The sequence below is a fragment of the Alligator sinensis genome, unplaced genomic scaffold, assembly GCF_000455745.1.
Source record: "Alligator sinensis unplaced genomic scaffold, ASM45574v1 scaffold781_1, whole genome shotgun sequence".
NCBI lineage: Eukaryota > Metazoa > Chordata > Crocodylia > Alligatoridae > Alligator > Alligator sinensis.
The window spans coordinates 4,281,711-4,304,458 of NW_005841845.1; the positions used below are offsets into that span (position 1 = coordinate 4,281,711).

Here is a 22,748-nt window from a genome sequence, read left to right on the forward strand (position 1 = left end):
TGCAGCCCTCGGCACTTGGGTATAGGTACACTTGTATACCGGTGTGCGTGTGTGTGCATAAAATATGTTTAGTGGTGCAGTTTTATAGCTATAAAACTCTGTGTGTGCGCATATATGTGTGTGTGTGTGTGTGTGTATAAAAATACATATATTTAGAGGTACGGGTTTATATATATATATATGTGTGTGTGTGTGTGTGTGTATAAAAATACATATATTTAGAGGTACGGGTTTATATATATATATATGTGTGTGTGTATGTATGTATGTATAAAAATATATATATTTAGAGGTACAGTTATACACACACACACAGTTTTATATATATATATGAATATGTGTATGTGTGTCTGTATAAACATATACATATTTATACTTTTATAAATAGAAATAAATATTTGTGCAAAAAAAAAAAAAAAAAGGCAGTGCAGCCGGGATCCCTCAGCCCCAGCGAGCGCCCGGTCTCCAGCCGGCTGCCCTTTCTCCCCCCAGCTCGATGTTTCTGCGGCAGGGGCGTTGGTGGGGGCAGCGATTAGAGACCCTTGCAGGGCTGTTACTTTCCAGGCTGAGAAGCAAGTTCTGCCCTCGGCCATGAGCCTGGGGGAGATTGGCCTTGGCTGCTTAGGAGGGAAAACTGGCGGACTATGAAGTTCTTTGGGTAGATGTGATATCTTTTATTAGATCAACTAAATAGTTCGAAAAAATGTTCTTTGCCAGCTTCCGGGCACAGACAACCTTCTTCAGGCATAGGGGGAGCAGGGCGCTGTGGGAGGGGGGAGAGGGGCACCGGCAGGGCCAGGGGGGTGTGGGTCAGGAGCGAGCGGCACAAGCAGGGCTGCGTGTGGGGAGTGAGGGGCACTGTCTCTGTGCCTGAAGACGGGTGTTTGTGCCCCAAAGCTTGCAAAGAACAATTTTTCCAATGATTGAGTTGGTCTAATAAAAGATATCACATTTACCAAAGAATCTTGTCGTGCAGAGAGTATGAATGCCCTTTGCGATGTATTTTCCCTGCAAACAGTGGTTGAAGCAGCCAGAGAGCTTCCAGCAGCAACAGCAAAGTGATGTGGTGATGCATCTGCGTGTGGTACCATCCCCTCAGCCTGGGAGCTCCATGCCTCCCCTCCCCTCTTCCTCAGCTCAGCCCGAGACAGCCCGCAGAGCCAGCACTCTCAGCCGCTGCCCAAAAGCCCTGGGACACTGAGGCCATAGGAACTTACATGAGAATCGCCCTGCAAGTGGATCAAAAGGGCAGCCCCGGGGGTGGCAATGCTGGGACGGCTCCTACCTTCATATTGGACTTCCAGCTCCATGGAGCGCAGCACGCCCAGCACGGCCTCCACGATGCTGGGGTGGCTCTTTCCCACGATCGCCTGGTAGCAAAGGAATAGGTGGGGTGTTAATTCCTTGGGTTTTGCACATCTGTAGCCCAGTGAGATATTCATCTGGGTTTGGCAGGGAGCTAAACAGCCCGGCTGTGCTGTGGCACAAGGGAAATGGACCCAGGGCACAATCCTGCAACTTTTACTCCATTTCAGCCTCGTGTAAATGACTGTCCCACCCCTGTTTTGATGCTAGGACTAAGCAGCCCTGGAATTAAACTGGTTTTAGCCCCACATGCTCTGGAACAGCCTGAACCTGCCAGTGGCTCTGTCTGTGCTCACACTTTCTTACTGATGCAGCGTGCAACAGAAGAGATCAAGGCGCAGGCTTTACGTTCAAGGGTCAATAATCCAGTTTGGGAAGTGCAGGATTTAAGACTGAAGCACTACAGACCATATGCTCAATCCTGACATACGGTTTCCTTTGATAACAGCTGGGCTTCTCCAGGTAGTGAGAGCATGATGTGAGTTTAAGACTGGGTTTTACTCTCTTAAAGCCAGGATAATACAAGGCAGTTTCATGCTTGCCTTTCAGAAGAAGTAACAGCCAAGAGGAGACGGGGAATGATAAAGCATCGTCTCCATTCAGTATATTCAAAAGCAAAATGTTAGATCTCAGTGGAGCACTCAGCTTATGCACAGCCTTGGAGGTCAGAGCCTGACATGAAAATGGGCCGGGGCGGGGGAGCTCTTCATTATGTCATTATTCAAATCAGGCAGAAAAGAGCGCTAGGCATCTCAGTTCTTTTCAGAGTGCTCTCAGCGCTGCGTGGAAACGTGTGGGAACTCAAAGCCCATGCTCTGGGTTAACGTCACGTGGCCGAACACAAAAGGATACGTGCTCCACAACTGCCTTCTCCAGTATAACCTCAGCATGCAGGCTTCACTCTGGTGCGGCCTTATCCACATCGGGTGCGCAGCCCTGGACACCTACGGCTGAGTTACAAAACAGCAGGTGCGTCTACACGTGCATGAATGCACTTTAGTTATGCACACTAAATCTAGTACCTCCGCAGGTCTACACATTCCTTAATGCGCTTTAGGTAATGCGCATTAAATCTAGTACCTCCATAATGAAGTACTAGAAAAAGGCGCATTAGTTTGTTTTAATGTGCATTAGCTAGAGAGCACTTTTCTGTGACACTTGAATGCACGTTAAAATAGGCTAATGCTCATTAACATGCACATGTATGTAGACACACCCTCCAGTGTGAAGTACTAGGAAAATACACATTAGCTTATCTTAATGCGCATTAACTACAGCCGTTTTTTTAGTGATGTTTTAAAGCACATTAGGCTATTTTAATGCACATTAACTAAAGAACATCGTTTTTTTAGTAATGCTTTAATACACATTAAAATAGGCTAATGAGCATTAAAGTGTATGTGTAGATGCCCCTGAGAGCTGGTTTTATTTCAGGCTTCTCTGTTCAGTAAGCTCTTCCCAGGTCCCTAGAATGCTAGCAGGGTTTCCATATATTTTTTGCCTCCTGTTTATGACAGACTCATGGCGGAACAGGCGTTCTGGTAACGCCAGCCCTGGGGCTGAACTCTGTCCCTCGCTCCACTCCACTCACCTGCACAACCCTGAGAGTCTGCAGGGACAGCTGCTGGGCATGCGGGGAGGTACACGGCAGCAGAGCAATGAGGCCTTTGTACACTTGGTTCTGGTACTTGGGATTGCCGTGGCCTAAGGAGTCCAGCAGAATCTGCACTTGTCTCTGAGTCTTTTCTGACTTGGAACTGGCCATGAACTCAGCTATCGATCGCACACCTGTGTATGAAAAGATTCTCTGAGTCACACAGCTGAAAAGAAAATTAGCCCAAGTGGTTATTCATCTGAGTTTGGTCAGTAGCCCGGTCACTTTACTGATATCAAGAAAGGATCAAATACTCCGTCCCATTTTAATTACTGCTTGGGGAGTGGAGGTGGGGAGTTTATTCTTGGGAGTGTATCAGTAGTTACTACATTGATTTTAAAATACAATGGAGCCAAGTTCTCTGCTGGTGCCAAGGGGCAAAACTCCATGGATGTCAATGGAAATGCGTGCGTGTATACCAGCAAAGAACCTGCCTCTAATGACGCCAACTGTGTCCTCTGAGCACCCCTTGACTGGTTCAGTCATTTTCATCTTGCTACTAAGGAAGCGGTTTCAAACGGCAGGTATCTGTCACTGATTGCACTAATGGGCTCCTTTTACAGTAGGAAAAGCAGGGTATTTTTTTTTAATTCTCAAAACTCCAAGCCAAGGGAAGAGATTTCGCTTTCACTGTCCAGAAAAAAAAGTCATTTTAATGATCTTTCAACAGATGTCAAATATAAAAATATTCACCCCAAGAGGGAAAGCTGGGGAAGGTTAGGAGTACGTGAACCCAGCAGGTTATAAGGGAAACTGCTTTGTAACCCTAACTATAGTTGCAACCAGAACAACTGCTGTAATGCATCAAAGGAAAACTAGCGCAAAGTAGGCTCATTAAAAAATGAGAAGGGGGATGAAACGCGCACACTCTGCAATGGCTGAAACTCTGGACTCCTTCCAACAAGAACAAATTCTAAAATAATCTTCCAGTACAAGGACTCTGCTTGAGCAACAAAGGGTCTGGAGGCCAGAGAGAAGATCCGTGCCTAAATGCTTGACTGATAACAAATACATGTGGCGCCTGACACCTACCATAGCTCTCACAAATGAGCTCCTTATACTTCCTGCCAGCATTTGCTACTAGCTGAAGTAGCTTTATTGACTCCTTTTTGTCTTCTTCCTTTAGTTGGCTCAACCCTAATATTTCCAGGAGAGTCAGGACACCTCCAACCTCCAGAAATTCGATGAGGTACCTATGGCTGCAGAAATGAGGGCGACAAAACAGAAATGGTCACTGGTTATAAAAAAAAAAAATCCTCTTTCCTCAGCTCTTCATATTATTGGCAACCTTCATTGTACTGCCCTGTTTCTCCTTGTGTCTAATCTCCCGGAGGAAGAGGACTGGTCACCGCAAAGGCGGCCCAGAGCCCCAGTGCAAATGCCCCACCTGGAAATGTGCTGTGCCCCCAACAGATCAGGTGAGATTTTCCTCTGAGTGGCCACATTCACATACTGAACACCATACATGGAGAACCTGTGCGTCTCCATGACGAAGATGCCTGTCAGACCCCCATCTGGGGCCAACGATCGGACTGTGCGTGGGGAACATGCAGGATTCACTGAACAGTTAACACAGGGAGCAGCATAAAATACAGCATGGAGTGTAATATGGCATAAAAGAGTGTTCCTGGCAAACAGGCACTGCCCTGGCTTTTGCCCAGTTTTGTGCGAAATAGCAAGTCCAGCACCTTCCACATGACTGACTCCTCTCGTTCGAGGGTGTTCTCATCACCACGTTATCTGAGCTCCCCGAGCTGGCTTCTCATGCCCCACAGCCCAATTCAGAATGGATCCACCTACACCACCAGTCTGTGGGTGGGTCTCTCCTGACAGAAGGGATCTAGAGACAGGCAGAGGGGATGAGAAAATCCTGCCTACAGCCTGGGAGTTCAAAAGCACAGGCCCAGGACAACAGCCCCTTCCTGTACATGGCCCTAGTAGTAAAGCAGAGGTGTCCAAGATACGGCTTGCGGAGCTGTGTCATCCAGCCTACAGGGTTTCCCATAGGGCCAGAAATTTGGTGATGGGCTGAGCAGTGACAGTGTTCATTGTCATGGCTCCTGGAGCAATGAATGCTGCTTCCACCTGTCCCACTGACAAATTCCAAGCCCTCTGGGGGGCCCTGAAGGCCAAATCCAGAGTGTGGAGCTGTCATGTGGCCCACGGGCCAGAAACGTGATGATGTGAGGTGTGGCAGCTCCAGGAAATGCAGCAATTAATGCTGCTGCTGCCAAATGTGCAGCCCTGTGAGCAGCCTGTATTCTGGATCCAGCCTACAGACCCATTCTGAGCTCTGGATCTGGTCCATGCACCCAGGTGAGTTTGACACCCCTATAGGAGGGTATCAGGGCTCCTTGCTACAGTCTGTACCCTGGTTTGCTGTAATTCTGGCAAACAAACATACCTCATGGAGGATGTGTGATACTCACCCACTTGCAGCAGATAAAAAGATGCCTATGGCCTTCAGCAGCTGGTCTAAGCATGTTCCATTCATGTAACTGTTTGGCGATGTTAAGGAGTGCATTCTCATGGTCACCAAGCCTGCTCATGACCATGCAAGGTCCCGCACCACAGGGGACCCTATGCTGGGAAGGGAGCACTGGCTCTCGCTCCACAAGCCCACTGGCCCACAAACCACTGCAGAGGCAGCGTGGCCAGCCCTGAGCTGGGGCAATTCCCTCCCCTTAGCATCAGCGAGCTGGGCAGGGAGCCTGCATTTGGCCCTTGATTAAAAGGCTGAGGTGCTCCAATGTGGGTTGTATAAGGAGAGAGGAACAGAAAGGGAGATCTGCAGGGCAACCCAGAATCACCCTGGCAGTAGGAGCTGGGTTACGCTAATAGCATCAGCACAGAATTGCCCCCAGATTCCAGCTGTTAGCAGCCCAAAATAACTCAACTGGGCATGGCTGTTTTTGCACAGGGAGTGCCTATCCCCATCCTCATTCCTTCCCCTTCCCACCCCTTGCCATATTCCCAAGGAAAGAGATACGACAGCCGGAGCCATGCTGTCAGGCGAGCCAGGAACAGGCTGGCTCCCTGCGAGAATTCCAGCTCCAACTCTGGCCCCGTCTTGCCTTGATTTGCCTCAATGAAGTTGTCCAGGATGCGGCTCCGGGCAGCTCTTCCGGCGTTGTCCCACTCCTGCAGGAAGGCTAACAGCCTGCCGATGGCCGCCTGCTCCTTTGCGGAAGTCATGATCGGCGGTGTGCGAGAGAGGGGGGTTACAGGACCCTGAAGGAGAAAAGTAGTCCGTACAAACAAATAAGACCAGTACTGATTAGAGTTGGCAACCATTACTTAATCTTTCAGTTTCCTTTACCCCTGCTACTACCCCCGCTGTATCAAAGGGGAAACTGAGGCACAGAGAGATTGACTCGGCTGCCCAAGGCTGCATAGCAAATCTGTAACAAAACTGGGAGTAGAATCCATGTCTGTTGACTTGGCCACCAACTATCTCCATGATAGCATTCCCTCTTTCCTACGTTCATAAGACACCTGATGTTGCCTTGGAATAAGGTTATTGTATCACACGCCTGCCTCTACTGGACAGGAAGCAGGGAAATGGGAGCAGCAATGTACGGGGATATGACGATAAAAGGGGAAACTTTGCATTTTAGATGCTTGCACTGGTTTGTTTTATCAGCTGATTTCCCAACCTGTGCCCAGAGGTTTCACTGGTCTTAAATAAACTGGGGAAAAGGGCAGCAATAATGAACATATCCAAGGAATGGGGATGTTGCAGGGAACCCCAGCTCCCCAGGGACCTTGAGCATAGTGATCCCCACTTTGCTGAATGGTCGCTGACCCATTTGTTTGATTTCCCTATTCCTGCCTCTACACGTTACAGCGTAAGTAGTATTTGTAGGAAGTGTCACATCGAGGGCCCTGGAATTGGAAGTCCTCTATTTACTCAGCTCCTCTCCTGCCAACCAACAGTCTTGACTTTCAGCTTAAAGCTTAAAGCTGGGCTTGTACGCAGGTGTTTGTAAAGGGATAACGCAGGTTGCAATACTGTACAGTTCCCTCTGGGCATGTCTATACCTGCTTTTACACGTGCTTAATTTGCCTAGTGCACATTAAGGTGATTTAGGCACACATCTACATGTGCACGTGCTAAGGCGCATTAATGTGGTGTGTGGACCAAGGTGGGACTAAAGTTAGTTAATATACACGGTGCTAGTGTGCCTTAGCACATCTACACGTGTGTTAAGGCTCTTAAGCGATTTGCGCCTAAATTCGAGCTTTTGCAGGTATCAAATTTAGGCACGAATAGCCTAAAATCACCATTTTTAAGGCACATTAAGGGCACGCACGTGTAGACACGCCCTTAATGTGCCTTAAATTGGGTTAAAGCGCCTTAAATTGGCACGTGTAGACGTGCCCACCGTGCCTCATCCTTGAGGGGAAAAAAATACGGTTCCTCATTTACCTCATTCAGCCCCGACCCCCCTGACTGAGGCTTTGTCTGCATCGGGAAGTCGAAGGTTTAAATTCAGATGCAATTTAGAAGCGAATTAATTGGCGAAGCGAAGCCCTGCCTGGACACGGTAGGAGTTGCTCCTTTCTGTTGAGGTTATGTCCGCTGGACCACCAATACCCGGCTCTGACGTGGCTCCCGGGAGCCAGTCCGAAATCTCCGGTTCATTCATAAAAGCCAGCGGACACCTGCACAGGGGTGACTTTCCATCACCGCTGCCCGGACTGGATTGCACACCGTGGCGCAGAGCTCAGGACATTTTGAAAAGAATCGTTTAAAAGTTGGATGAAGAAACGATGCCGGGGAATTAGGAGGAGTTGGCATGTCATTAGGGAATTAATGGGCTGTGGTTTGTAGGAGTCTGTGTCCTTGGCAGAGGTTTTTTCAGGATCTCCTCTGAGGGGAGAGAAGGTTTAAAATAAATCCATTTTCCCAAAACCGTTGTGATTGAAAGTGTTATTAGCCATAACAAATGTTAGTGCTGACAGGAGAACGGCCTGTTAGGAGCCTTTGGTGAAACCGTGGAGTGAAAGTCATATTTCCCAGGATCACGAGCGGGGCCTGTGATTTACTGAATACTCGTGAAACGTTGCTGGCCGGGCTCTGATGGATGCCGCGCGGGCGGCGCGGGCGGCGCGGGAACGTGCGTTTCCCCGAGATGGGTCGCCTGACATTTACAGTCCCGTAAAGCGCCCCCACCCCCCCCGGGGCCCGTCCTCGCACGGATCTGGCGAGGAGAACTTTACAGCCTGAAACCTCCCCAGATGCAGTCGCACCCATGGCGGGTTAATTAACCCTCTCTCTCCTGAGAGGTATCAGAGTCCCGTCCCGTCCCCCCCCCCCCCGGTTATTAATTAACCCTGTCTCCCCCCCGGGGGGGGGGGACATCAGAGCCTGCAGGTGTATTAATGAATGAGAAATTAAAATTAGAAATTTCCCCCTCCCCCCAAGTCCTTAACCCTTTCTGTCCCGGGGGGGGCGGGGGCAGCAGAGCCCCCCCCAGTGGTTTTAATTAACCCTTTCTGGTATCAGAGCCCCCCCCCGGTATTAATTAACCCCTTCTCTCCTGAGGGGTATCAACCCCCCCAAGGGCACGAATTAACCCTTTCTGCCCCATGGGGGATCAGCTCTCTGCCCCCCCCGGGGTATTAATTAACCCCTTCTCTCCTGAGGGGGGCCGCAATTAATTAACCTCTTCTCTCCTGAGGGGTATCAACCCCCCCAAGGGCATGAGTTAACCCTTTCTGCCCCATGGGGATCAGATCCCTGCCCCCCCAGGTATTAATTAACTCCCTCCCTCCTGGGGGGCATCAGAGCCCCCAGGTGTATTGATTAACCCTTTCTGCGCCGGGGGGGTATTAGAGATCTCCCCCTCCCCCCCCAGTGCTTAATCCTCTCTCTCCCGGGGGGGATGTGAGCCCTGCCCCCCCAGGGGGGGTGAAGTAACCCTTTCTGCCCCGGGGGATCATAGTTCCCCCCCCCTCACCCCCACCCGGGACTGCCGGCAGAGAAAGGAGACGGCGCCCCCGCCCCTCACCTGTGTCTTCAGCTTAACTGACACCCCGGCGAGCCAATGGCAGGCCGGCACCTCCCGCGGGCGGGAGGTCCCGTTGCTAAGGGCGCGGGGCGCGTTGCTAGGGGGAAAGGTCACGACGGGGCGGGGGTGCTCTCCGCTCCCATTGGCTGCAGCCCGGGGAGGGGGGCGGGCGCTTCCGGTGGCGAACGCGGAAGTGCCGGAAGTCCGCGCGGGCGGCCATGGCCGGGCAGCAGCTGGACGCGACCATTGAGCCGCCGCCACCGGGGGGGAGTCCGGGTAGGGGGCATGTCCCTGACACCCCTCCCCGACCAGGGGCAGAGCTCTGATGCCCCTGGCCACAAGGGGTTAATTCACATCCCCCCCCGGCCACGAGGGGTTAATTCACCCCCCTCCCCTGGGGCAGAAGGGGTTAATTAATACCCCTGCAGGGGGGCCAGGCTCTGATCCCCCTGGGGTAGAAAGGGTAAAACCATGCTCCTGGCTGGGGGGGGCAGGAGTTTGATACCCCTGGGGCTGAGAGGGTTAATTCATATGCCTGCAAAAGGGGGGGGGGGAAGGCTGTCCTACCCCCTGGGGCTGAGAAGGGGTGGGGGGGGCTGCAAGGGTTAACTAATACCCCTGGGGGGTGGGGGGGAGGGGGGTCTTGTTGTGACTGATGCTGAGCTCCTTCTTGGGTCTCCCGGGTTGTGTCAGAGCGGGGCAGCGAGCGCCCCCGGCCCGTGGTGGTTCTGCTGGGCTGGGGCGGCTGCAGAGACCAGCACCTGGCGAAGTACAGCAGCGTCTACCGGCAGAGGGTGAGTAGCTCGTCCCGACGCTCACGACAATTGCAGCTGAGCCGCCGGTGGCGCCCTCGGGTTGCGTCGCGTCCCGGCAGGATCGAGGGCGTCTGAACCGTCCCGCGCCAGCGTCCGTCTAGGTTATTCCAAACTAAACCGGACAAGCGACCTCGCACAAGCGCCGGCCCGGCGCCCCGACACGCCACGGACGCCGAGTTGGCGGGGGTGGGGGTGGGGGGGTGAGCGCTGTCGCTATCCAGCGGCTGCAGGGACGGAAATCATTCAAATGCATTCGAGATCCCGGGCTGCAGCGACGCTGTTTTGGGGCTGATTTCTCTCCCGTGCGCTGGTGAAAGGACTTTTCTGTTCAGAGAATTATTTCAGGCCGCTTACTGAGTTTTGGCAAGCCATCGAGGGCTGTGTGACAGGCAGCCCGGGCAGATAAATATTTATTTTTCTACGTTTTTTAGGGGCCCCGCGGGCTGGATAGAATGGCCCGGCGGTTTTCATCCGGCCCGCGGGCCGCATTGTGCCCACCCCTGCCCTAAGCGCTCTGCATCCTCCCGTAGCACGGCGGTAGATTCGCTGCACGTTGTCTTTAAGGCCCCGGCTGTAGGCTCAGGTAGGAGGCAGAAAGTGCTGCTTAAAAGGACCTGCTCCCCCATCCAAACCTCAGAAATAATCGAAGGTTGTGAAACTTGCACGACTTCATCCTCCGTGTATCTACACTCCTAACGGGGCGGCGAGGGTGAAAACACAGTCTCCCCGCCCCAGCAGGGCTAATGCAAGAGCTGAAGAAGGAGTTCATTCCCCTGTGGTTCATTCAACTTTTGCCTTTTGTGCCAAGACTAATGAGCATCCTCATTAGGGGAGTTCTTGTGGCTTGAGGGACATCCACGAGGGATTGGTGTGATACTCCCAAATTCATTTTCCCCTTTGGGGAACAGCTCCCAGATGGCAGCCGTGTGTTGTCACTCCCCACCTGGACGGGGTTTGCTGCGGTGCCCCAGAGGAGAAAGGTTGTGACTCTATGTGTCCCGCTGCCAATCCCTTAAATCATTCGTTCCCCTTTGGAAAGCCCTTGTTTTGTTGGCGTAGGGCATGACTGAGGGTGATGGCATTAGGACCTAGAGAAACTGAAATCCATTATTCTTCTCGGTAGCGAGAATGGACTTTGTTCTGAATCCAAAAATGTTTCCAATATAAATGCCAAAGTTCATTAAGAAGTATTACCCAGCCTCCCTGCTGTTAATGTTTAACCCAGCTGGTACAGAAGGACTTGATCAGAGGGATCACGGTTGGTAACACCTGCACGTTATTAGCTGGAGGTGCGGTTTGGGTTTGGGTTTGGGTGGGAATCGCCCGTGGAAACCGCATCAGCAGCGATTTTGGTAGGTTGTTGCAAGGTTCGTATGCTATCGGGCTCAACGTGTCACCAGGCAGGGACTGGAAGACATTCTCCTCTCACACGCACGTAGCCTTGTGAGCGTGTCAGATGTGCCAAAGGTGAGCGAGGTGGTTTCTGCTCCTCAGAAACTTCCTGCGGTGGCCCTGAAGAAGGGTTGCTGGATCCCAGAGCTGTCGACCCAGAATCCAGCGGGGCCCGTGGGTTCACGAAGGAACCCAAGAGTGGCTCTAGGCTCCCACGTCCAGTCCTCTGCTGTCACAGGCAGCTGCCTCCTTTGACCCTTTTCACAAACTTACCAAGCTTAGAGCGTCTAAGGTTTTTGCCTCTGAAGCTCTTGAACCTGAGCTCTGTCTTGCCACTTGCCTGCCGGGCGGTGCCTGAAGCCCCCGGTGACAGCCTCTGTCTGTTCCTCTCAGGGCTGCACAGTGATCCGCTACACAGCTCCCTGGAGAATGGTGTTTTTCTCAGAGTCCTGCAGCATCCGATCCCTCCGGACCCCCGCGCAGCAGCTCCTGCAGCTGCTCTTTGACCACCGGCTGGAGAAGAACCCGCTGCTGTTTCACGTCTTCAGCAACGGCGGCGTCATGCTGTACCGCTACGTCGTCGAGCTGCTCCATACGCACAGGCAGTTCAAGTACCTCCGGGTGGTGGGCACCGTCTTTGACAGCGGCCCCGGCAGGCGGAACGTGCTGGGCAGCCTCCGCGCCTTGGCGGCGGTCTTGTCCTCAATGAACGCGCTGCTCCGGTCCTCCCTCCTGCTCGTGTTTGCTGCCCTGGTCGTGATTCTGCGGATCATGCTGTATCCTCTAACCCGCTTTCTTCATGAGAACCATTACGACGCCCTGCTGAAAGGCCCCTCGAGGTGGCCTGAGCTCTATCTCTACTCCAAGGCTGACAAAATCATCAAGGCCAGCGACGTCGAGCGCATGGCTGAGGCACGGCGGCAGCACGGTGTCCCGGTGAAGGTGGTCGACTTCTTGGACTCTGCTCACGTCAGCCACCTTCGGGCCCACCCCTCCTATTACACCAGCCTGTGTGGCTCCTTCCTGTCTGACTGCACTGGGGGCTCATAGCTGCCATGTCTGCTGTCAGTAAAGTCCTGAGCTGCCCAGAAGGTGATGGCAAAGCACTCCTGCTTCCTCTGCAGGCCTTGCCATTGCTAAACACAGGTCTTCGGGCCAGTCGGAGGGACAGGTCAGACAAGGAGACGTGAGACTGGTGTAACGTGCATGGCAGGGGTTGCAGTTCTGACCCTGTTGAGGTCACTGGGATTTTGAAGGAGGCCAAGGTTTCACAATGAGGGGGTTGGGGGAGAAGCAAACTGCCACACTGGGGAGTGCCGCATAACCCTTCTTGCCCCTTTGGTAGATGCTTTCCCAGCTGTCTCCCCCGTTCTGACCCCACCACCATCTCTGCCCACTGCACCACTTCCATTGCAGACATCCCATCCCGCGTGGTGTCTACCAGAACCGGGATCTTCAGTCTCCCTTCCTTTCCTGCCGCTCCTGCCACCTTGCAGCAGTTAGTGGGAGCTCTGCAGGGTGGCATGGTTCTTCCTCTCGCCAGCTGTCTTGCCCCAACCCCAGGCCATTGCAGAGTTTGAGACCAGGCCCCCAGACCAAACACGGGGTCTCAGGAAGGGTGGTGTGTGGAAGCACGACTGAGTTGTCAGCCTGGCTCCATCTCGCTGGGCCTGGAGAGGATGGCAGCAGGGCTGAGCTCCTCTTTGGGCTCCAACCTTGTCAGCTGTATGACTTTAAAGCTTTTGGCGGAAGAGTAAAAAGAAATAAGATGTGAAGTGTGCGTGTCTTGTCACCGTCTTTGTCACCTCCTCACCCCAGCCCTGCGGTGGGGGACAGATGGGTAGATTCACCCATCTGCTAAGCTGCCCATGGGTCTCTGTAACCACGTTGCTACCTCCATTCCTGGCCCCGGATCTCCTGGGGCTTGGAGAAGCCGCGTTCTCTCTGATGGTGCCAGGCTGGGCCTCGTTCCCAACTCGCGTCCCATGATCCACGTGTCCTCCACACACGCAGGTGTCCCAGGCTGCCCGGGGAAGCATGTTTGAGGGCAAAAGCCTTAAACAGAAAACGTGCTGCCGTTTGGTTTTGTTGGCGTGGGGAGCGAGGGGCAAAGCAGCGGTGGGTTATACTGCAGGCTGCTGATAACCAGCTGGTTCCATTTGTGCAGACCTGTCTGCCTATTCTTGGCCCCTGGCTTTTGTAGGGCGGGAAGGGGTGGACTGAACTGCAGCCGTACGGCTCGAGCTCCTGGAAATGCCCGACGCTGCCTGGCAAAGCCCGGTCTGGTGTCGGGTCTCGGAAATGTTTCCTAAAGTGACCGGTGCAGCCATTGTACTGACCACGAGGTGCGGTGGCTTTATTTCCCCAGCCAGTGCCATGCTTTCTCCCTACTTACCTCCTCTTCAGCCTCTCTGATGCAAAGCAAAGCAGAAGGGGCCCCAGGCATGTCACTGAGAGATCTGGGCCAGAACTACCCCCACGAATGCTCTTGTTAAATATCTACTTTGAGATCTGCCCTGATTTGCAAGGAGCGAGGCCTGTACCATGGTTCTCCAAGGCTTATACTACACAAATACCCCTTGCCGTTACAGGAACAAGCGCGAGCCGCCTTCTGCAGCACCGAAGGGCCCTTTTACGTCGTCTTTGGCCATGTACAGAGGAGCTTTTGTTGCTGGTGGGGGGCGGTGTGCTGCACCTTACAGCTGAGTGGCACGATCTCTCCATCTCCTCCAGGGAGCTGAGCCGCGGGACGCTGAGCATTTGATGGAAACAACGGGGAGAGGAGGAAAACATCCAGCGTGGAACTTCGCAAAGTCCTTTGTGATGAAGAGAACGGCTTTTCCTGGTGGTGTCCACACAGCAAACGCTAGGACACGCGCCGAAAAGGCAAACATCCTGGCACCAACCCTCCCAGCTGCTGAGCTGAACGGCAGCTGTCAGGACACCATTTCCCTTCACAAGACTGCCGTGAATAAACTATAGGTATCTGGGAATAGAAGAGAGGACGGAGCTATAGACGGGTCCGAAATCTCTCTGGAGAAAAGAGTTCACATCTGGTTTTCAGGTATCCGTCTGCGATGACTGTCTGCTCATCACGGACGCGTCCTGGGATATTGCAGCTGCCTTTTGCATATGGGGGATGGAGAATAGCAGAGTGCTGCTGTGTCCCACCGCTGTCACGGCCCTCCGAGATATCTCACTGCCCGGGAGGAGCTCCCAATGGCACCGCAACCTCCACCGAACGCCATCCCTCCTCGAGGTGAGGTGTCACCCTCAATGCAGAGAAAGGAAAAGGAGAGAAATCCCAGCCCGTGGCCTGCTTTCCCCGGCGGAAAGACCTGCAACTCCTGGGCTCCTAAGCCGTCTCAAGACCCATCAATGAGCTGTGGTAGAGCTCAGCCTCGAACGGAGAGATTGCCACCGCCGACCTAGCAGCCTAAAGACGCTCCGGCCTTGTGCCCACGTGTATAAGCAGGGGTGTGAATGAACCAGAAGGGAAATGCTCCAGAGGCCAGCTCCAGTTGGGTTCATTTTAATAAGGGGATTTTTCTTTTTATAATTGCTAGCTTGCTGCCGGCACGGCATCCTGACTCGGTGCCACGAGCTCCGTCAGCCAAGCCGGGCCGGTCCAGGCGGGATTGGCACTCGTGGCGTTCCCTCAGCTCGCTGCAGCCGCTGGCGTTCCCGTCCTCCGGAGCCCGCCACGGAGCCAGGGCTGTATTTTTGTTTCTGAACATCAAACCAATGAGTTGTAGGACGGTAAGAGCTCTCCTAAGGATCAGAGATAATAAAGGAAAGGTTATTAAACTAACCAGCGCTCGCCTCGGCCCCGGCGGCTGCCGTGGCGGCATTTATAGAAACGTTTAAGCTGATTTCATGGTACACACCTCATAAATTAATACAGTCACCCAGACTGGGAGACCCGACGCTAGATTTGTTGACTCCGGCACCGCGCAGCTGCCGAGCCCCCAGCCCGGCGCTGCTGTGCGGGAGCCCGGCGAGTAGGTGGCAGCACTGAAGCATCGATCCGTCTGCTTTCCTGGCCGTGGAGACACCGGCTGCGGGGTCCTCACAGGGCCTGGCATGAGGAATAAACCCTCATCCAGAGGCAGGATGAACGGGCATGCCCACCCGCCTCGTGGGGCAGCTGGGTTACGGAGTAAGCCGCACGCACCCAGCTGCAGGGGTCTGCTCGTTGTGCCACATCCTGTCGTCCTAACCACGGTCGTGCCCGGGAGGTTATTTAGCACGCGGCAGGGCCGGAGAGCCAGCTGGTTGGTGTCTTGCCCTTTCCCCTGCGGCACGTGCCACTTTGCTGCCCGCTCTGTCGGGGGCCCCCGTGCAACAGAGCGCACGAGACCAGTCGTTCGTGCCGGGAGAGGCACAGGCGTGTGCTGCTCGGATCACAAGCAAAGCCAGGGGGGGGGTTGTAGTAAAAATCTTTGCAATTGGGAAGCCAGTGCTAGTGGGGCAGGCCCAGGTACGTTGGTAACGACGACGCAGGAGCAGCGAGGGATGCAAGTCTCACACCTGCCGGCTCCTGATTTACCTGTAACTTGAACCCCTGAATTCTTCTGCACCCCAAGGAAACCAGGACCGGCCGTGGGGAGCAGGGAAGGAGCCCGCAGCCCCTGGGGAATCGTGTCACTGGGGCTGGTGCTCCAAGGTGGGCTCACTTTGTTGCACACCCGTCACTCAGGTCCACAAGCCCAGGGTGAGCGTGAACACGCAAACTGGTCGTCTCTTCTCCTTCCCCATCCCCGCTGCCGGCTGCTGGTGGTGAGGAGGGCGGGGGCGGTCCCCACGGCTCCTCTGCAAGGTGCTGCTGCTGGGTGGGCACGCTCAGCCCTTTCCTGGGCACCGTACATCTTCCAGCCGTTTGCTCTGGAGTGCAGGCTGCCCTGCGTCTGCTCGAGGACGGTTAATGCCGTTCGTTTCTGCAGGCCAGAGCAACGTGTGGGTCCAGGCACCAGGGAAAAATGTTCAGAGCTGCTGGTGCAGTCTCCATCCTTGGAGGTTTTCAAGACCCGGGTCAACAAAGCCTTGGCTGGGATGATGTAGTCGGGGCTGGTCCTGCTTGGAGCAGGGGTTGGACTGGATGTGACCCCCTGAGCTCCCTTCACCCCTCATTTTCTACGAATCTATGAATGTCTCATGGGCCCAGTTCACGTTCTCGGTACAGGAGCAAACGGGGCCGTGCCCCAAGCCTGACGGGATCCTCTGGGCCCTGACAATGAGCCGAGGGCACGGCTGGGGTTTCCAATGAAGACCTGCCTGGTGCAAAACACGTCCCTGCACACATCGCTGCTGCGGGCAGCCCAGGGAGGCAGCTACTGTGTCACCCAAGGGTTTGGGGGACTCTTGCCCCTTCTGGCGTCTGGGCACCACGGGGTCCTCCGAACCCCCACAAGCCGGCTCCCCCCAAAAGGCTCCTGATGTCCACAGAAACCAGGGGCACGTGGCAAGGATGCTCCCCAGGTGACAGGGGCCTGGACCCGGGCTTGCCAGCTCCCGGGCTACGGGGGCAGGCGCATTCAGCTTGGGCCACTGAGTATTTTAAGGAATAACTTCGGCAGGACCCTCGGGTCCCGACCAGGTGCAGGGGCAGGCAGGGGAGCGCCCGCCTCTCCTGGCTGCGTTTTGCTGTAGCTTGTTCTGCCCTAACTCCGGTAAAGGCTTTGGGACTCGGGGCCTGGAGAGCAGCGGGTTTAAATCCGCCCCTTCTCCCAGGCTCAGGTGCTCGTGTCTCCTCTCCTTGCTCGGGGGGGCTGGGCACCCCCAGCTCGGGGCACCCGAGCCCAGCGAGAGGGTCGGGTTTTGCAGCCGAAGAGAAACTGTAAAGAGTGAAAGCAAAGCAGATAGTCCTGGTTAAACCCCGGGCACCGCCAGGAGAGGGGTTTGAAAGGCCGATGCTGCGTTTCCCAGCCCTCGCCCCGTAAATCAGGCACCAAGAAAACCCCAAACAAGCCCCCAAACCCCATCGAAACGCACTCCTCCCTGCACAGGTCTCACCTCGGCTGCAAACAGACACCGCGCGTGTCCCGGGATAATCCAGTTTAATCCCAGGACAAAGTGCTGTCATACAGACATCCGTTTCTATTGTCCCGGGATAAATCCTAAAGAAGTTTCCTGGATAAGAAGTTGTCACAATTTATGCCAGGATCCTGCCAGTACATCTGTACGGTTACCCCAGCATTGCACCATTGAGTCACGGGCAGGCATTCAGCTGCTGATGAGAAGGGCAATGTGTGGACACGCCAATCCCGAGATATTTTTGTTCTGGAACAACCACGGCACAACTTATCCGGGGACAAATGCAACGTCTGGTCCTAGTCCTGGAGGGAGGAGAAGAGACGGAAGCGACTGCATTTGACAGACGGGAGTCGGGCTGCTTAATGCACGGCTGGAAGAGGCCAGAGGTGGTACAGGATCCCATCGGGGCAGGACAGAGCCACGGGACCGGGTCCGTAGGAAGGACGGTGGTCATTGCCCTCGGTGACCGGCAGGTGACAGCACCGGACCCTCCTGTCATTTCGGCAGGGGATGGTGCTCGGTTCAATTCTCTGCCGGCCGCGTGCAGGGGGCTCTGGACCGCCTGGTTGTGCCCCGGCCACTGGGCAAGGCCCGGCGTGAACAGCAGCAGACGGGGTCCGACGCACGCCAGCTCAGCGCTGCACACAGAGGGTCCCAGAGCCGCGGGAGCTGCAGGGTCACATCCAGTCCAAGCCCCGCCAGAGGCAGGATCAGCCCTGTGCAAACCAGCCCAGACAAACCCCGGGTCTGAGCAACACGACGCCGTTGCCCCCCGACAGCCCCGGGTATTGCCCCTGGCCCGGGAAAGCAGGGGGGCCGCGGGCGCCGACGTCCTGCTGCTGCAAAGGACGCTCCCGAAAGCCCAGGCCGCGGCCGTGCCCCCGCTGCAGAGGAAGGCAACCCCCCAGTCCAGACCAGTCTGAGCGGGGAGGAAATCCCTGCAGACGTCACGCTGGGGCCACGGTCCCGCCGCCCTGTCACTAGTGAAACTGCCCCCGGCCCGGACAGAGCCCCAGGACCCTCCCCGTGTGATGGGGAACCACCAGCAACCTTAACTCGGCCGCGTTCGGGACCATCCGGACTGGCAGGAGAGGCACAGATCAGCCCTGCACCCTCTCCCAGGGCCCTTCCCATCTGCCGCTCTGCTTTCTGCTCCTTGTTCCGGCTCCTGGTCTGATCTGCTGCTCTGCTTTCAGCTCCCTCGCCCACGCTCCCAGCCCAATCTATTCACCTTCTTTCCATTCCCTGCCCCGTGCGCCTGTCCGAGCTCCTGCTCTGCTTTCTGCTTCTCGCCATGTGCTGCCTGCTCTTTCTGCTTCCTGCCTTGTCTCTTCGCCCGCTCCTTTGCTCTGCTTTTTGCTCCCTGCTCCATCTGCCGCTCCGCTTTCTGCTCCCCGCCCTATTTGCCGCCGTGTCCCCGCTCCCTCTCCACTCTGCCCCGGGCCGTGCCGTGGGTGCTGCGCGTGGCACGCACGCCGCGGGTTGGCCATCCCCGTTCTCGAGGACCGGGGCGTGGTGCCCACGGGCGGGGTAGCAGAGGGCAGCCTGGTCAAGGCTGAGATGCAATGAACACTTGCCAGCCCCGCTCTCCCCCAGACCGCGGTCCCCAGGCCAGGCTGGGGTCCACTCCGGCCACCCCAATCCGGCCGCCGGACACGCATGGGCAGGCAGATGCACCTCAGCAGCCCTGACCTCCCGCTCTGATTAACGAGCTGACAATAGGGTATTGATAAGGAATTAACCTTGAGCCCCTCCAGCTCCGGTGTCAATAGAGCAGGAGCCAAGTACACGCCTGCGATCGGAAATCTGTGCCTGGCTTCCTGCCGCCCGCGCCCGTGTCTATGTGGGGGCGCAGGGCCAGGGCCAGGGCCAGGGGGGCACAAAACCCAGACGGGCACAGCGTGCATGCGAATTAAGTCGCCAGGCTCCCCCACGAGCTGGGATGGGCACGGGGTGGGGACTCGCTGCGTCCGGACCCGAGTCACAGGCCCAGCCGGGTTCGTGGGGCTGGCGGGGAGCTGAGGGTCACATCCTCGGCAGGCGCGTGTGTGCAGGGTGTGTGTGTGTGTGTGAGATGCACATAGATGGGCAATGGGCCTCTGCATGTGTGTTTGAAACAGGTGCTGTTGTGCACACACATGTGCATGTGCCAGTGCAAGGGTGTGGGTGTGAGGCTGCATTTGTGCAGGGCACCAGGTGTGCATACATACACACACACACACACACACACATGCACACATAGCAGTGTGGTGTACATGGGCACACATGCATACATGTGTAGCAGTGGTGTACCTGGTCTGTCTCTCACACACACACATAGCTGTGTGGTATACAGGGGCACAAATGCACATGTGTAGTATTGGTGTACGTGATCTCTCACACACACACAGAGCAATGTGGGGCATGTGGGCAAACATTCAGGTAGCCATGCGGTGTACATGGACACACACACACCGTAGCAGTATGGTGTACATGGGTGTGCATGCACAAGTGTAGCAGTGGTGTACATGGTCTCTCTCTCTCTTTCTCTCTCACACTGCCCCCCCCCAGTGTGGTGTACAGGGGCATGCATGCACACGTGTACTGGTGGTGTACATGGTCATGCACACACACACACACACACACACGTGTAGCGGTGTGGTTTCCACAGGCACGTGAGGGCCGAGCTCCCTGTCTTGGTGCCAGTCAGGGCTGCAGGCCGCGGGTAAGGGCCGAGCCTCGGCGCCAGGGGCTGCACAACCCAGCCAGCTCCGGACACAGCGCCAAGCTGCCCGGTCTCTCCGGGGCCGCGGCCCTTGGCCCAGAGGAGGACGCGAGTCCCCCGTCCCCCCGACACGGGGACAACCAAGACGGGGCGGCCCAAGAGCACGACTCCCCAGGCCCCGGCCCAGGGTCCGGCCAGCACCTGCCTTCCAGGAGGTTTTGTTTAATTAAGTGTTTTGCCTAATGGGATCGCCTCATTTCCATAACAACCTGGCGCGCTGTCGCCGGCCCGGCTCCCTCATTCATTACTGTTAATTAGATATGGATCCCCCCAGAAGGCGGCGGGGGTGATGGACGAGCCCCCTGACACGCGCTATTACACATTAGCATTTGCTCAATACGTTCGATACAGCACGGCCCCGCCCCGCGCCCGCGCTTTAAATAAAATATTAGCGTCCCGTTGTGGGGACCCGGGCGCGGACGGGGCCCCGTGCCAGATGCTGCCCAGCCCCAAACCCCTTCCCTGGCATTCCCGCGATGCCCGGTTGTGCTCCCTGTTGCATCCGCGCGGGCCTGGCTGAGCCGGGGAACGTCCCGGGGGCAGGCGGTGTTGCACCCTCGCGCCCTGCGTGCACATGAGGGTTGGGCCCGGAGGCGCTCACGCTCGTTAGACTTCGGGGTTGATTAGCTCCCTCGGGGGGGCACGAGCAACCACTGAGCGAGGTCTCCGGTCCATGTACTCCCGCAATGCCCACACTCGCGGTCTCTGTATCTCGCTGTGCTCTTCACGGCCTCAGGACACATCTCAGGATAAACCCCTGCACGGCTGCACCAGGAGCTCACCCGTCGGCTCCGCTCTCTTGGGCTGCTAGCTCCCACCTGTTTGCCTGTCTCCAGCTCCTCTCATCTGTCTGCTTGTCTTTAACTCCTCTCCCTAAAATCCTCGCTCTCCCTCCAGCCCTTTCCTGGGAGCCTTATATCGTCCTGCCAGCTAATTATCCCTCTCTGCTGGCCCCATTGCCCGGGCAGGCTGCAATCAACCCTGCCAGCCTGCAGCGTGCCCCCGGGCTTCCTGCGCCCGCACCGCTACAGACATGCATGGCATCGGCACGATCGACCCCCGCGGGGCCGAGCGTCCTGCGTTTGCTGCGTTTAGCCCGGCAGGTAAGATGATAAAAGTTGCCGTGTCCCGGGGTTTGCCCCTGTTCCTCTCTCCCTTGCAGCCTCCAGCACTAAAAGGCTCGGTCCGTACCAGCTCCAGCCCCGGAGGACTGACCGGTTACTACCGACCAGCCCCAGAATCAAACCCGTGGCCAAACCACATCCTGTCCATGTCTCCGACCAGCTCTGCATGGGTCCCACAGCCCTCTGGCCCCTGCAGTTAGGGCAGAAACGTCCCAAACCCCCGTGCCCAGGGGGTCCTGGCAGGGCCAAGGGATCGCCCTGGCATTGCTGCAGCGGAGCCGGCGCCGTCCTGTGAGCACGCGGGTGGGGCTTGGCCCAGAGCTGCCACGTCCGGGGGCATCGCAGCTCCCGCTGCCTGGGGGGGCTCAGAAACAAGGGGTGGGATGCCGGGGGCAGGGGGGCCGCTTCGGGACCTCCAGCTGCAGAGGGAATTGAGTCGCCTCCTTTGGCAGGTGTAGGGACCCCCCTGCGAAGCGACCCCCCCAAACCTGGGAGGGTCTGGCCTAGCGCCGGGCTGCTCGCGGCAAGCGGGATTGTAATGTCTGCTGGGCAACGTGCAAACAGCCCGGCCTGAACACCCCCCGGGGGCTGGCACTGCATCCGTGTGTCAGGAGCCCCGTAACGCTAACAGCCAAGGGGGATTCTCCTTCCCCGGCAGGGCTTTCAGAGCAGGAGAGAGGCCCTGCTCACCTCCCCGCTGCGGCGCAGAGGGTCCCCGAGGGCAGCGCAGCCCGGGGTGCCTGAAGCAGGGGCAAGGGGGCGGGGGGCCCTTGTCCCACAGCCCCTGCTTGGGTGCTGGAGCTGCGCTGCGTCGGCCCAGCTCACTGCCCAAGGGCGCGGGGGGCTGTAACCTGCCCCGGGCGCTAATGCAGGTGCACGGATCTCTTGGGGCTGTCCCCCCCCGGCCCTGCGCCGGTCAAGGCAAACGGCAAAATAATGCAGCTGTTGTGACTTCATTACCGAACCTGCCCCCCCGGCGTTGACCTCTGACCTCTCCAGGCCAGGGGCAGGGGGCAGCTGGATGCTGGTCAATGCTAATCGCTTTCTCAGGGCTGGGCTGGGAGGAAGGGGATGCTTGCCCCTCCCTTCAGCAGCACCGGGGACCCAGGGGACCCCCAGCCTTGCCGTGCCCGGGGCTGGGGGCTCAAACTGCCCCCCCACTGCTCTCAGGCTCATGGTCACGCTTGGCAGGTGTGTTGAAGCCAAGCTAATCCCCCCCCATGCAGGGGTCTGGGGTGCAGGATGCCTGGGTCCTTTCCCTGATGGGAAGCGGGGTGGTGCATTGGGGGGGGGGACCCCAAGCCCTGTCCCAGCTGCTGCAAAGCCCGTTCCTGCCAGCAGGGGCCAGCAGTGCCCCACCCTGCAGCGCGGGACCACGACCCCCACCCGCCCCGTCCAGCTTGGGCGGCTGCAGGGGTCACCCCCCGCCTGGGCTCCCCCAGGACAGCTGCGGGCCAGGGGGCTGGACGCTCAGCTCCTGGCTGCGCTCGGGCCAGCCGAGCTGCGTGAACCCTCCAGGTGCCCCGGTGCATCCCACCCCCTCACCAAGGCTGGGGGGCACGGGGCCGGACCCCCCCCCCTCCCACC

General features: G+C 56.7%; 2 protein-coding genes across 2 annotated transcripts in view; one reads left to right on the forward strand and one right to left on the reverse strand.

The window, feature by feature from the left end:
* ARMH1 (armadillo-like helical domain containing 1) overlaps positions 1–6,243 on the reverse strand; it is a 15,809-nt gene extending 9,566 nt beyond the window's left edge. Inside the window, exons 1-5 of the mRNA XM_006015792.3 lie at positions 6,009–6,243; positions 5,449–5,517; positions 4,052–4,218; positions 2,957–3,153; positions 1,286–1,370 (exon numbers count right to left, since the gene is read on the reverse strand). Of these exons, the coding sequence (XP_006015854.3) occupies positions 1,286–1,370; positions 2,957–3,153; positions 4,052–4,218; positions 5,449–5,517; positions 6,009–6,214 (724 nt within the window). The 5' untranslated portion in view covers positions 6,215–6,243. The remainder of the gene's footprint in view (positions 1–1,285; positions 1,371–2,956; positions 3,154–4,051; positions 4,219–5,448; positions 5,518–6,008) is intronic.
* Positions 6,244–9,225: 2,982 nt separating this feature from the next.
* On the forward strand, positions 9,226–12,296 carry TMEM53 (transmembrane protein 53). Its single transcript, XM_014521374.2, has 3 exons — positions 9,226–9,309; positions 9,727–9,827; positions 11,634–12,296. The coding sequence occupies exons 1-3, from the start codon at positions 9,252–9,254 to the stop codon at positions 12,288–12,290; spliced, it is 816 nt and encodes a 271-aa protein (XP_014376860.2). The 5' UTR covers positions 9,226–9,251; the 3' UTR covers positions 12,291–12,296.
* Positions 12,297–22,748: the final 10,452 nt, after the last annotated feature.

Excerpts from the sequence above, each read along its gene's own strand:
- TMEM53 (XM_014521374.2), top strand. The coding sequence starts at position 9,252 with ATGGCCGGGCAGCAGCTGGACGCGACCATTGAGCCGCCGCCACCGGGG. Across the intron at positions 9,310-9,726 it reads GCCACCGGGGGGGAGTCCGG|AGCGGGGCAGCGAGCGCCCC; the intron begins GTAGGGGGCATG and ends GGGTTGTGTCAG. Across the intron at positions 9,828-11,633 it reads GCAGCGTCTACCGGCAGAGG|GGCTGCACAGTGATCCGCTA; the intron begins GTGAGTAGCTCG and ends TGTTCCTCTCAG.